The 14,256-nt window shown below is 51.9% G+C and overlaps 1 protein-coding gene across 3 annotated transcripts in view; it reads right to left on the bottom strand.

The window, feature by feature from the left end:
* Positions 1–576: 576 nt before the first annotated feature.
* The window catches only part of CD9 (CD9 molecule), a 32,817-nt gene continuing 19,137 nt past the window's right edge, over positions 577–14,256 (bottom strand). Inside the window, exons 2-8 of one of the 3 annotated variants that reach the window (XM_025851961.2) lie at positions 12,324–12,426; positions 6,003–6,100; positions 5,217–5,291; positions 3,279–3,377; positions 3,052–3,141; positions 2,320–2,403; positions 577–1,135 (exon numbers count right to left, since the gene is read on the bottom strand). In XM_025851961.2, coding sequence (XP_025707746.1) covers positions 1,070–1,135; positions 2,320–2,403; positions 3,052–3,141; positions 3,279–3,377; positions 5,217–5,291; positions 6,003–6,100; positions 12,324–12,426 — 615 coding nt within the window. In that variant the 3' untranslated portion in view covers positions 577–1,069. The remainder of the gene's footprint in view (positions 1,136–2,319; positions 2,404–3,051; positions 3,142–3,278; positions 3,378–5,216; positions 5,292–6,002; positions 6,101–12,323; positions 12,427–14,256) is intronic. The other 2 variants (XM_073888723.1, XM_025851962.2) reach the window with 2 other exon arrangements.

The following is a 14,256-nucleotide window of genomic DNA, read 5'->3' as shown; positions in this document are numbered from 1 at the left end:
TCCTTCCTATCTGACCTGTGACCACACGGCGTCAAGTTCCAGTGTCTGATGCAAAGGCAATGGTCTTAAAGAGACTTCAAACCAACTCTAATGATTGTACAAGGTCAAATCTGTGCAGCAAATTATACACACACACATAAAATGTAAATTCTAATATATTAGAATATTTAACATTTAATATTCTGCCTCCCTGATCAAACGCCCTCATTTATTCAACCAACCAACATTAATTGCCAACAAATATTTATTGAGCACCTCCTATGCACTAGAGACAGTAGGTTCCAGAGCAGTGAATAAAACAAGTCCCCCGCCATCAGGGAGGTCACATTTACTGTTCTCTTCCCGAGATACAACCTGATGCTACAGGAAAGAGTCATGGGCTAGGTTCTGGTGTGGACTCTATTAACAACTGAGTGATCTTGTGATCAAAATCCCTTCCTCTCTTGCTTTCTTCATTAGTCAAAGAGGGAGACCAACTTTCCAACCTATTTCTCATATAAATGTGGTTAGAAGACATCTGAAAAATAAATAGCTTTAAAAATATAAAGGAAGCAAAAAACAAAAACCGGTCCAGGATATTGTCATCATCATTTATTTATTATGTATCAAATTGTCTTCAACATAAGTTACAACCTGATTAAGTTTGATAGACTTTTTTATCTCTTTAAAGACAAAAAAATTCTCTTTATGTACAATATCTTTTGTCTAGAGTCTAGCAAATATAGTACCTTTCATTGCAGGATTTCTGCTTAACATAATAAGCAAAAACAACCAACCAAAAAAAATATAAACCAAAGCAAACCAAATCCCCAAATTTCTCAACTACAAATACCAATATTGAATAAAGCATTAAAAAGACAAACATGGAATAACTTTTTTGTTTAGAAACGCAGAATGAATACTAAGGTTAGTGGCAAAAAAAAAAAAGTCAAAAAACAAAAACAAGACAACACCAAAAAACCCCCCAAAACCCCCAAACCCCCCCAAAACACAAAAAAACCAAAACTGCAAGAAAATAACCAACAATCTTTAGGGGTGGACCTTCCTGCTCAGGGGGCGCAAGCTGACTCTAGACCATCTCTCGGCTCCTGCGGATAGCACAGCACAGGATCATACTGAAGATCATGCCAAATATCTAGAAGACAGAAAGAAACATGAGGCATAGGGCAGCTTTCCCGAGGGAAGGGTGAAGGAGAGGAGGGACGTGAGTCATTCGGGCCAAGACAAACAAATATAGTGACCACAGGGCCAGGCACGCTGAAGGGTGCCAAAGGAGGAGAGACGGGGGCTGGGTAATGGGAAGAGTCACTGACTGCTGGGATTCTGCCGATCTGCGGCCACTTGCTCATGTAAACTGCACAAGCCACTTCCCCAAGGAAACTTCCAGAGTGTTACAAATAAGCTCAGAGCTAAATTTAATGCTCAAAGGCCAGATATTCCAATGATCCACACAGGCCTGTACTTTCCATCTATGTGTGTGCCTGTTTTTTATATTCCATTTTGAAAAAAAGTATTGTTATGGCTTTTACTGAAAGCGGCCTCAAGCCTTTCTTAGGTGCAAACAACCACCAAGAAAAGGAAGCAATTCTCACTTTTGGGATAGTCTTACTGGGGCAGAGGAGGGCTAAGTCCCCTACATGGTTCTTACCACTCCCTCTTGGGGCATGTGGGGTGGTGACCCAAGGGAACCCTTGTTGCCCTTTATGGTTTCTAGGGGCTGATTAGCAGGACAGATTATCTGAAGCCTGGAATCTTCCTTCTGGCTGTCCACCTTTGGATGCCTTTCAGACTATGGTGTGTGTTCGTGTGTGTGTGTGTGTGTGTGTGTGTGAGAGAGAGAGAGAGAGAGAGAGAGAGAGAGAGAGAGAGAGAGAAACAATTCCCATCCATGTAACTTTTATGGAACTTCTTTCTTGGGCAAAGGAAAAGCAGGCACATAACAAAAACATGTCCTGAAGATTATCCCAGGATAACTAACAGGTCTGGGTGACCTACACCCTTGCTAGTCAAAGTGTGGTCCGTGGACCAGCAGCACCGGCATCACCTTACATTTACCCCTGAACCTTAATGGTTAAGACAACGCGTGTCTGGAGACACACGGAGCTTAAATCCCAGATGCTTCACTCATGAGCTCAGAGACTTTGATCAACTCAACCTCTCCATCTCTCCACTCCCTAGTCTCCCACCTCATAGGTATGGTGAGGATTAAATTAGTTGATAAGTGAATTGACGTATTAACACAGTGCCTGGCCAGAGCGTGTGTTTAACAGACGTTAACCACTAAGACACTCATTCCCTCCTGGTGTCCTCAATACTCACCATCACCACGGCAATCCCAATGCCCACCGCGCCGATGATGTGGAATTTGTTGTGAAAGACCTCTTTTATGGCCTCAGGGCAGGGCTGAGGAGGGCAAACCAAGACTCAGGTCACACACAATCCCTGCTCCAGGGCACCTCCTCCCTCCCACAGCACCCGTCTCACGCCGGGAGTGCTGGGGGTCCCAGAGAAAGGGCTGGGGACAGGAGTGCCCAGGTGTCCTGGCTGGTGGACAGAAAGGAGAACTGAGGGATATGGAGGTGGGTCCCTAAAGTCCCGGTAAGAAATAAGGGAAGGAAGAAGGGTAAGGCCCTGCTTGGGGTCTAGCTCGTATCAGGCCATTGGGTTACTTCTGATTATTCTGAAGTTTGGACGTTAGCTCCCACTTCCCATCATGAGCTGTCGATACATCTAAAAAGTGAAGAGTCCAGCATTCAGAGCACACCCGACCCGCTGGCTTGAGGACTGGAGGAGGCAGAATGTAAGGCAGCAGTGAGCAGCTCATTGCAGGCAGCTAGAATACTCTGTTATTTCCCTGATCCGGTCCTTGAGGAAACAGAGGCCCCAGGCCGGGGAGGAAAGAGGTGGCCCCGCTGTGGGGCCCTTTCACAGGGGCGAGAAGTAGTTCTGAATCACCCAGACGCCTGTCCTCCCAGAACGAGGGGGCAAGATTTCACGTCAACGCTGCTGGGATTTGTCCAGAGCAGCCGGGCGGGGGGCCCACGAGTTTACCTTCACTGTGATGGTTGACAGGACATCCTGCTGGGGGCAGATGTCGGAGATAAACTGTTCCACTCCACCAGCCAGGCCACAGCAGTTCAACTGCAGAGGGCAGGGCAGGGATGGGGTGGGAGAGACGAATGACGAAGGTGACCGGAACACAGACCCGGGGGCTGTTGCGCCCAGCCTCACCCCGTGCGCACCCGCGTCCCGACGGAGCGTTTGCGGAGGTGACGTACCGCGTAGTGGATGGCTTTCAGGGTGTCCCGCTGGGGCTCGTCCTTGGACTTCAGCTTGTTGTAGGTGTCCTTGTAAAACTCCTGGACTTCCTTAATCACCTGTGATGGGCAGACAGGGCATTTTCTTGAACAAATGTCACTCGTCCCATCTTGTTCATGCTCAGCCAACAAGATTCCTGACTGAAGCCACCAGACTGGTCCTGCCTCTCCCAGAGCCTCCGGGGCCCTTCTCGTCTCCTCCCACATCCCTAACCCACTCCGGCCATTTTCGCTTCTTCTCTTGTACCTTTGGCGGGTCCCTTCTACCCCACTTGGCTCCTTCCCTTCTACTTGTGAACAAAATGGACTCTCCTCAATCTAAGGAACAGTAATAACAAAACAAAACAAAAAATAAAGGAAAAAAAAATCCTATTCCTGACCCGACTAGTTCCTCAGGCTTCCATTATTTTCTTCTTCACTTAGAGGCTGTGTGACTTTTGGCAAATTACTAAACCTCTCTGTACCTCCGTTTCTGTGTATGTAGAATGGAGATTATAGCAGTCTGTGCCTCAGAGGTTGTGGTGAGGATTTACATGAGATATTGCATGTTAAGTCCTAGCACAGTGTCTGGTACAGAGTAAATTTGGACTAAGTAGTAGCTATTATAATATGATGGACAATTGTTCTCCTGCTTCTGGGTACCTGGGTATACCCTAGTTTAACAAACGCCTGTCCCTCGACCCCCCCACCCCCAATCAGTTAAGTGACCAACATCCAGAATCTCTCCTTCAGCAGCTTCCACTAGCATCCCTTCCTATTTCTACGGTTGCAGCATTTACATCTGGAGAGTTAAATCTCTCTCTCTCTCTCTTTAAAGAGGGTTCCAGCACCCAGTCTCCCTGCACTCCCTGCTGCTGAACATGCCAAGACAGCCCTTTCTAAAACAGTGTTCTGACGTGGCCCGTCCTGGCCCAGAACTCTTCAGTGGCTCTCCGTGGAGGCCTTAGCTGTCTTTAAAGGAAAGTACTTGGTGGGGGGAGGGGGGGCACAGGGTGGCTCAGTTGGTTAAGCATCTGCCTTCGGCTCAGATCATCATCTCAGGGTCCTGGGGCTGAGCTCAACATCGCTCTCTCTGCTCATCGTGCTCTCTGCTCAGCGGGAAGTCTGCTTCTACCTCTCCCTCTCCCTCTGCCACCCCTGCCCCACTTGTACTCTCTCTCTCTCTGTGTCTCTCAAATAAATAGATAAATAAATAACTAAAATCTTAAAAAAAAATAAAATAAAGGAAAGTACTCAGTCTCCCACCAACTTTCCTCCTGAAATCCTCTCTCTCATCCAAAGCTCAGGTCGATGCCTGCTTCTCCGCGAAGCCAGAAGAGGTTTCCCTTTGGCATGCTACCTTCTCCAACCCCATGGAACTTCTGGATATAAATGACTTATGTGACACTTATCAAATGCATATCCTTCTCCCACATGTCGGTGGCAGTTGCTTCAAGAGGGGCCCACAGTTTGCGCATCTCTGGACCTACGCGGGGCCTGGCCAGCACTTGGCTCATAGTGACACATATTCAGAGACTAGGTGAAGGGGCAGGGGGGTCCAGCCCACACAAAGCCCTGTTTTCCTAAGCCATCTTTCCAGAGGAGATGGGGGCAGGGCTACTGAGTTGTGAGACACACGTACACATACACGGACCCAGTGAATATTTCCTGAACAGCTATTATGTGCCAGCACCATCCAGGGAACTGGAAGCGGTGGTTGGCACGACACCCACATCCCCCGCCCCGGGGGAGCTCACGCTCTGATGGGCACGTGGAAACGTGGTGAAGTAAGAGGCATGTGTGATGGCTGAGAGCTGACCCAAGTGGCCAGCTGGGACACCCTTCCGCCCTCATCACTCCCACCCCCAAATTCCCAAACCTGTATCAACCCCAAGAGATCTTACGGCAGAAGAAACCTACCTCATCTTTGTGGGAATATCCCCAGATGGCCGCAGCTATCTCAATGGCAAATATCACCAAGAGGAAGCCAAAGAACTAGAAGGCAAAGAAGGGGTAGGATGAGGAGAGATCCCAGCCAGCCAATGAGAGCAACCAAAGGGTTTTCTGGAGAACGAGGAAGGACAAGTCTCTAGGGGTCGGGAATCGGGGGGCACAAATGAACAGCCTGGAAAGGACGGGGAAGAAGTTTAGGGAACTGCGAGCGTTAAGCTGAGGCGAGGAGAGGAAGCCGTAGTAGGAAGAGATTCCTCAGGAGGAAAAGAACGGGGTACAGCCGACCCCAGAATTGGTATTTCTAAGGTGTTAATGAAGAGTCAGTGATAAAATACCATCGCTCACGCACAAAAACCACAGGGATTTGCGGAAATAAAGAAAGTGAATACACTTCGGAATTTGAAGGAAACGGTGACAAATTCTAAAATAAGAGAAAGCAAAGGTACCTGAGGATTCAGGGAAAGAAAGCAAACGTGGTCCTCGAACAAGGGGAAAACAAAGTCCTGGCATTTAGTCGCCTAAAGGAAGTGCTAAGACAGAGAAAGGAAGAGGGGCAAGGCATCCCCGCAGGGGAGGAGGACAAGATGGCTGCCTGGCTCGGAGGCTGGGGCGGGGCCTGCAGGGGAGGAGCTGAGGAGAGCTCAAGCCCTTGGGGTACCCTCTGCACCCCATCCCACCCCATGTCTTCTATGAGATCTTGGGGGCGGGGGCCTGGGGGTCAGAGCGGCCTCAGGGAGCAGAAGGGGTACTCACCAATCCCAGCATGCACTGGGACTCTTGCACGGCCCCACAGCAGCCCAGGAAACCCACCAGCATCATGAGGGCACCGGCTCCAATCAGAATATAAACGCCTGTGGGGAGAAGGGAGCAAACAGAGGGCAAGGCATGGAGTCATTGGTGTGGAGGCCCAGATATGTCCTGCAATTCCTTCTCTCCCCTCTGTAACAATCTGGGCCGTGCCCCCATCCTTATTGCCCCTCCCTCAGGAAAGAAGTGTCCCGTCCTTAAAAACCGCCTCCTCCATCTCTTCCCACCAATCTCTCTTCTAGGACACCGCCCCATCAAGCCCTCACTCCCATCTTACCCTCACCTTCCTGGAAGGTGCTCAACGACCCCCTAACCAGGACGAAGAGATCCACAGAAATCCCCAGATTTGGCTCAGGACACAAATGGGTCCAGTCAGTCAGCTGTTCCCAGCAAGATGAATCCACTCACACTAATTAAAATAGACCCTCCAGGCCGGGGCTTACTTCCTGGGACGGCGATGAGCCTTGGGCTGGCCTCTCCCTGGACAGAAGAGTGTGTCAGCGCAAGCTTTCAGCAGGAAGGGGCTGTGTGCACTCAGCCAGCCATGCTCAGGGTGGGCCAGCTCTGCCTCATTCCCGGAAGGGATGCCTTCCCTGCCCTGCTTTGGGGGGGGGGGGCAGTGAGGCCTGCGCGGTAAGACCATGGCCATGTGTTGGCAGAGGTACAAGTCCCTGCTTTAGTGCACAGAACACAGGCCTGGTGTCAGAAGACCCTCGCTTTGATCCGTACTCTGCTATTAACTGCTGTGTGGTCTTGGGTAAGACGCTTTCCCCCCTCTGGGCCTTGGTGTCTTTACCGGTAAAATGAGAGCCTGGTGGCTAGGAAATTTCAAAACATCCCTTCGAGCACACTGGTGAAGAGGTCTTACAGTTGCAGTTCATGTGTTCCAGGTGAAGGGTGAAAAGGATCCTCCTTTAAAGGGAGGGTGAGCACACGGTTTCTAAGTCCTCAATCTGAGTGAGAAGGGCAGTGACTTCTTCCTGGTCCAATGCAGTGCAAAAAACCCTGGGAGGGGGATGCAGTGGAGCCTGGTCCTTGTCCTTCTGTCACCGCCCAGGAAATGCCCAGAGGGGTCTGTCTTGCAGTTCTATTCTGGAGAAGCCACAGCCATCGCGCTCGCCAGCGCGCAGGCCCCGTGGGGAAACTGGCAGAGGTCCCGGGCCTTCCTGTCTGGCAGGCGGGTTCTGTCCAACCTGGGGAGGGGCTCCTGTCACGTGGCGAGAGCTCATCTGGGTTTGAGAGCCAGCTCTGTGACCCTGGGACAGCCACTGCACCTCTCTGTGTGACAATTTTCTAGCTGTGAAACGGGGGTGCTAATGATGCCTACCTCAGGGCTCGCTGTGCAGATGAAGGGATAGGATCCAAACGTGCCCAACAAATGCTAGCTGCTGTCATTCTGAATAATACGAGGGATGGATGACAATCACTCAGAACCACAGTGATGCATTTTTATATACTTGCTGATCCCTGCCTACTCACTGGGACTAGAGAGACTTCACTGAAGTGCTGGCCAAAGCTGAGAGAGTGTTTGTGATGTTTCCACACAATGCATAACAGGATAGTGCAGTGAGAACCTTGGCAGGTGTTACAGTGACTTCACTGTCCCACATCTGCACCCCTAGTCCAGAGCCGAGGCTTTGCAGGCAACAAACCATGCAGCCCGCCTGCAGCTGAGGCTCCCGGGCAGCCCCGAGTGGAGCGCACACAAGGGAGTGTTTGTGTCTCTCCCCTCCCCCCCATCTGTTGTGATGTCAAGTCACGTGGGTTTACTGGCAAACCCCTATGTCGTATGAATATGGGTATTGTTCCCCTGCATGCCCGGCCCAGACTGGGCATGGGGACAAATGTAGCTTGTCCTCAAGTCCTAGCCTCCTGGGCCGTCCGACAGTGTGAGGTGGCGGGCTAGACTCAGACAGGCAGCGCGGCCCCACGCACTGCACGGGTGTCGCGGGAGGGGTGGCCCCGCTCGGCTCCAGGCTCTGCCATGGGGACACCAGCGAGTCGAGCCGCAGCAGTCAAATGGCCCTGGTTTCTCCCCGTCTCATCGGGGCAAGGCAACGAAGGATGAGGTCACTCCTCTGAGCTCCATAGCAGAGGCTGAATACATAGTGGGTATTAAGAGATCAAAAGGATCTGCAAGCACATGGAATAGAGTCGAGTGGGAATGGACAGACGGACATGTCTTCTCTACGTCCAGATCCCGGTTTGTAAACCAGGACAGCCCTGGCAGAAGTCAGGGGAGTTGGGTCGGCAGCAGTGGTGAGCTACTAGAGGAAAAAGCATTTCCCCATATGAGAGAGAGAGAGAGAGAGAATGCAATTGATTCTCTTCCTAATGGCTTCTTGGTTAGTGGTAAATATCCATTCTTGGGCTCAGTAGATGAAGACTGCAGGACAAAGGTTGTTGGTGTTAAATCTTGCTCAGACAGCTGCAGATGTGGGGTGTCTTGGCTTCACCCTCTCCAGTTGGGGAGGAAGATAAGCCATTCCCTGGGAGCTGTTTACAGGCATTTTAGTAGTGGCCATGAAACTAGAGGGTGGCTCCCCTGCAACAGCCCACCAGCCCCCTGCCCCCCGGAAGCCGTGGGACCACTGGAGGGCTTGGCTGCTTCTCAGCAGGGCCATGCTGGGCTTCCCTCTGGTCAGGCTCCTCCTAGCCTACACCCTGAGCTTGTTGGCAAAGGCTGCCAAGCAGAAATGACAAAGCGTTCCCCTTTACAAAACAAGTGAATGTTAGCTTTCTGTCTGACTCATGGAAAAAGTTATTCGTCACTGAGCCTTCTCCAGGATTACTGTATTAATTTGCTTGAAGGCTGTTTCTTCTTTTTTCAGGTTGACATTATATGATCAGAGAAAAAAAGCCTTTGGTAGAGCAGAAGCAAATGCCAGGGTGTCCTTTATACACAAAACTGAGCATTCTTTTCACCTGCGTATCAGGGCTCTGGGCTTCAGCTCCAGAGGGACACATCAGCCTCTGGCCATCGCCCCAGCCCCAGTGTGCAGCTTACAACAACAGTTTCTGGTCTCCAAATCCTTGATCAGGGGTTCAAAGGAACCCTATGCGGCTCCCCAATGGCTCTCTCTTGGTCCCACTCCCTCTTGTAGATGGCCGTTGACACTGATAAGCACCATGGTGGTACTCCATTTGCCAAGCAGGGTACTTCTCTGTCTTGGAGAGGTGTGGGTGTGTGAGCTCTGCCCGTTTCAGGCTGGGGAGAACAGGGTGCAGAGCAACAAAGGCCCCAAGCTCACTGAGGGCAAAAGCCATGTATCCTGGAAACTGTCGGGCACCTTGTTATAAAAAGAGGAATGGTCCCAGGGAGGGGTGGATGGACACCCACGGCCTCTGGCTGGAGCCCCCAGATGCCCTCACTCAGTGGCTATGGTTCTGGAAGGACACCAAGGAGTTAAGAAGGGCTGCTGGCCTGGGACCAAGAAAACGAAGTTCCCCAACACGTTTGCGGCCTGGGATTATGGATACTGCTGACGGGCTGAATCTCCCAGGACCTGAATTGGAGAGAAGGCCCATATAAGGCTGTCAGACGTTCTGGATTCACTACTGACTGTTGTGAATGTTGGAAAGTTTCTTTTTTCACTTGCTTTTCGGCCTGGTTATGCATTCTTTCTCTATTTTAAAAGCCCTTGTTGCCCTCCTGGAGAAAATCCACCCCTGGGTCCTTCAGGTTTTCTGAAGGGTCGGTTGTATGGTCAGGCCGGTGGGCTGCCCAGCAGAGGGTGAGGGCCCCTGTGCAAGGTACAGTCACCCCATGACGCCCAGAATATTGGCAGGGGTGGAGCTGATAGTCTGCCAGAAGACGGGGCATGGGCCAATACAAAGGCTGGTGTCACAGCTCAAGGGGGAAGGGGATCCAGAGAATGAAGCCTCCTTAGCCCTCTGCCCATGAATGACGATGACTCCGTTTCCCAGCGCACTCGGTGGAGGGCAAGGCCCAGCCAGACCCAAGTGGTCACTTGTCTGACTGATGCTCTAGTGTCACCTGCATTGCTCTCCTTTGCTTGGGCTTCTGCAGGCGGAGAACAATCTCCAAAGCTGAGCCCTTTCCCAGGGAAGCAAAGTGTCAATATTCCTCTGCTGCAGCTGAGGGGACAGGGGCCGCTGGCCTCCAACTAGGGATCCCTGTGTGTCTCTCTCTGGGACCGTGCCTCTGGTCCCTCAGGCTAGGACCACTGGCCATCCTGCATCCTGTGATTCCCAGGCAAGCTGTGGCTCCTCCGACCACGGGCTCATCACTCTCCAGCCACCCTGCGTCCCTTCCCCACCTGTCATCTGCCGGCCAGGGCTACCAGCGCTGTAGGCATCCCGCTCCCCAACTATAATCTGGGTGAGGTCAAAGGCCAAAGGAGCCTCCACCCCGCCCAGCCCCCCCAGTGGGGAACATCCAGTTGGCAGAGATACTGTCTCTTCCTCCATGGGGAGTGCTCCCCACAATCTAGCACGGACAATCCAAGAAGCAGCTTTTGTATGCCTGGGTTCAAATCCTAGCCCTGCCTCTTGACGGGTACGAACTCAGGCAAGCTCTTTAACCTCTAGGCCTTGGTTCCTTCATTGCTAAGACGGAAATCATTCCATGTACCCTAAAGAGTTAGGAGGATTAAATCACGTAACAACATGTGTGAGACAGTGAGCAACACACGAAAAAGGGGTTGTCTTCCTCCCATTTCCACCACTCGCCAATGAGATCCTTGCCTTCTACATCTAAAAACACAGGGAATTAGCCAGAGTCCTAGAAAACAAAAGATGCAAGCCAGCCAGGCGCTCTGCAGAACGCAATGGCAGCCAAGCAGGAAGCCAGGCTCTCCTCAGGACACCGGCCCCATCGGCTGCCACCCCCTTCCACATTCCTGCGCAGATCTGCTCTCCTCTCTCCCCCAGAGGGCCTGCAGCTCCCTGGCAGCTCCCTGGCATGACAACATGACAACGAGCAGGGCAGGAGGGCGCCAGGTCCCCCTCGGCACAGCACCCCTGTGCTGCTCCCTCTCCACAGGGCAGCATTCCAGGCCCCCCTCCCCCGCCACCCTGCAAAAATGCTGTTGCTAAAACAAGTCAGGGCACTCTAGAGACCTACTCCCTAAAAACTCCGCGTGTGTGTGTGTGTGTGTGTGTGTGTGTGAGTGTGTGCGCGCGCGCGTGCGTGCACATAGTTTCTTTCAAAAACATACTTGTGCTTTTCTTTCCCTCACTTTCTTTCCGGAAATAGGGAGACACACCCTAAAAAATCCCCAAAACAATAGCAACGGGCAACACAAGCAGGGAAACTTGCACAGGGCCGGGTGCATGCAGCCAAGTGACCCATGCAGGCCTGGCTCAGGTGGCGTCTGGGAGGCGGGAAGGGGGTCCGTGTGCCCACCAGCCGCTGCGTCCTTCCAGAAGGCCTGGGGGATGACTCTCTTCAGGCCGTGTTCTCCATCTTTTTTTTTTTTTTAAATAACTTCTTTGGTGGGTGGGAAGGAAATGACCAAATTTACACTTTGAGCCTGATGACATGGCAGCATCATCCTAAAAATAGGGGGCTGCTCTTGTTTCTCGTAAATGAAGGGTTTCCTATCCCCCCAAACAGAAAAAGCTGCAGATTTCGGATTTCATGAGTTGACTAGAAACTGGGGAATTGCATTTGACAAGCCTCAGCAGTGGGTGGAAAGGAGAGAATAATGCTAGAAAAGATGAAAAGACGCTCAGGAGCCACACGGAAGCTGGTAAGTCCGTTTGTGTCTCAGCTGCACACCTTTGCCCCAAAACAAAAGCACTTTAGGAAACAAACAAATAAAACCCAATACCCAGGGCATTTACCAGCACCCGGGGTCTGCTGGACTGGCATCTCTGCTAGTCTCTTATTCATTTTGACTGTATGATCCAGGAGGCAGGTGTTTCGGGGTCTCAGAGCCCCTATCTATCTGCACAGTGGGGAGGACTCACCTCTCGTACTCCTGGCGCTCTGAGGCCCCAGGACAAAGTTTTCTGAATTAAGGAACTGAGCAAAACTATGAAGACACGGCATTAAGAGGGGGTCTGCAACTTGGGCAGAGCCAACTTCCTATTGGGGGCATGGTCAGGATGCCAGACTTAGTCAGCATGTTAAAGAAACCACATCAGTCAAATGCAAATTCGTGGGCTGGACTGCAGCAAGCATGGCTTGAAAGGGACCTGACAGGCCAACGGGGCCAGAGCCAAAGTCTTTGCCAAGGCCAGTCCCTGGATCAGCACAGAATCTCCACAGTTCGAGGTACTCAGTGCCCCTGTCCCCCTCACCTGTGTAGAAGCTGGAAGGCTGACTGTCTTGCTCGAAGATGCTCTTGGTCTGAGTGTCGAATCGGAGCCATAGTCCAACGGCAAGGACTGCAATGCCAGCAAGCTGCAAGATATCCCGGATGTGGGCGTTAGTCCTGGCTGCCAGGGGGCAACAGTGCCACGACACCGGAGGGGAGACTTGCAAAGGGCTCTGGGAGCCGCCTCCATCTCTGCCTCTCACCGTGTACCTGCTAGTAACAGCAGCCAGTGTGGGGATCAATGCATTTGCTAAAAATATCAGCCGCCTGGGAACAATCACCTTCCAGCAGCCCAGCAGCAGAATGGGCCCTTTATGGACGCTGTAATACTACACAGCAGTGACAACGGACCACTGTCAGCTACCCGCAATACCGTGAGTGCATCTCACGATGCCAAACAAAAGAAGCAAGGCACACAAAAACACATACAGTGTGATCCCTTACAGTTAGAAAGTGCTCTACTGCTTAGGGGTACGTGTAAATGACAAAGGAAAAGAAAAAGTAAGCGATTATCATGAAGTCAAGTGTGCGATGCCCTGCAGGGGGAGGGAGGGCACAGCACTAGTGAGGGCAGTGTCTAGGGCACTGGTAATGGTCTACTTTGGACTTGGGTGGTGGTGCCATGGATACTCACGTCGTAATTAGGCTTTACGCCATTGGTGTTTCATGCACTACTGTACCATACGCTAAAAAAGAAGACATTTGCTCAGTGGCCACAGTCTGGCACCCATGAGGACATCCATGATGCCTCACGAAATCACACGGCTCAGTAAATGACAGAGCAGAGTCTCCCCTGAGTGGCCCACATTTGTCCTTTCCTTTTCATGCCGGCAAACCTGACAGGCTGACCTGTCCTGTCCCAGGTTTTAGGCGCACGCTTCCAAATGAGTGATCCTTATAAACATCAGGTAAGACACGTCTGAGTAATCTCCCAATCTTCCGAAAAGCCCATTTTGTAGGTGGGCAAGTTGAGATACTGGACCCTGAAGGGCAGACTTTCCCACTAAGGAATACAACCGAGGTGCCAAATCCTGGCCCAGCATTGTGGAACTAGAGGCCTGTGCAGGAGGCCCCAGCAAAGTGGTCCTCGACCCCCAGTGCTGAGCTGAGCTCCCCGTCTCTCGTCCGGCCCAGGAGTTGCATGGGAGTGACTCCCAGGCTGCAGTGCAGGGCCCAAGGGACAGTGGCTCACCCTCCTCGACAGAGGCACCCTGTGTCAGAGCACTGCTCCTGAGGGAGCTTGGCTCTCTGCCCTGGGAGTTGGGACAGCCGTAGTGCAGCCAGGCCTCTCCCTCTGTAATTGTTTGCTCCTCTCCCCGCCAGGCCTTGGCCATGGGTGCAGATATGATGAGTGGAGGCGGTGACAGCGGACGTGATGACCCAGGGCCGTAGGCTGCGGTAGGGTCAAACCCTTGCCCATGCCTCCAGTGCTGCATTTCCACAGTGAGGCACAGGAATTCCTGGCTCAGAGTTCTATTGCTCCAGTTTTCACCTCTGTAGAACGGGAATGGTGACATGTGGCCCCTCCTTGCTATTTAAGTATGGCTAGAAATAAAGGAGATGATACTAGAAGTCCTTCCGAAGGAGGTACCACCAAGTGGGCCTTGTGAGAATAACTTGATCAGCACTCAGGTTACCAGGGCCGCAACCCTCCCCGAGGAGGACAGTCATTTAGCATCTCCCCAGACCCCTTAGCTCTCATCTGACGGAAGGCAACACTGCACATCAGGAAGTACGGAACATAAGGTGCCCCATAGCTACACAATGCAGAGATGAAAAACTCATGGATGCCAGGCTTTCCTTCTTATTCACAAAAGACTTGCAGGTGAGTGAGGGGCTCCTGGCCTAATCCAAAGACAGCAGACACAGCTCCGGGGAGGGGGGGAGATGTAGGAGTCTCTCCCCCATTTCTAGCC

This window comes from Callorhinus ursinus, unplaced genomic scaffold (genome assembly GCF_003265705.2).
Source record: "Callorhinus ursinus isolate GAN/ISIS: 27379988/994484 unplaced genomic scaffold, GSC_fseal_2.0 scaffold94, whole genome shotgun sequence".
Taxonomy (NCBI): domain Eukaryota; kingdom Metazoa; phylum Chordata; class Mammalia; order Carnivora; family Otariidae; genus Callorhinus; species Callorhinus ursinus.
The sequence above is the reverse complement of the archived record's forward strand: the minus strand, read 5'-3'. Positions and strand labels throughout refer to the sequence as shown.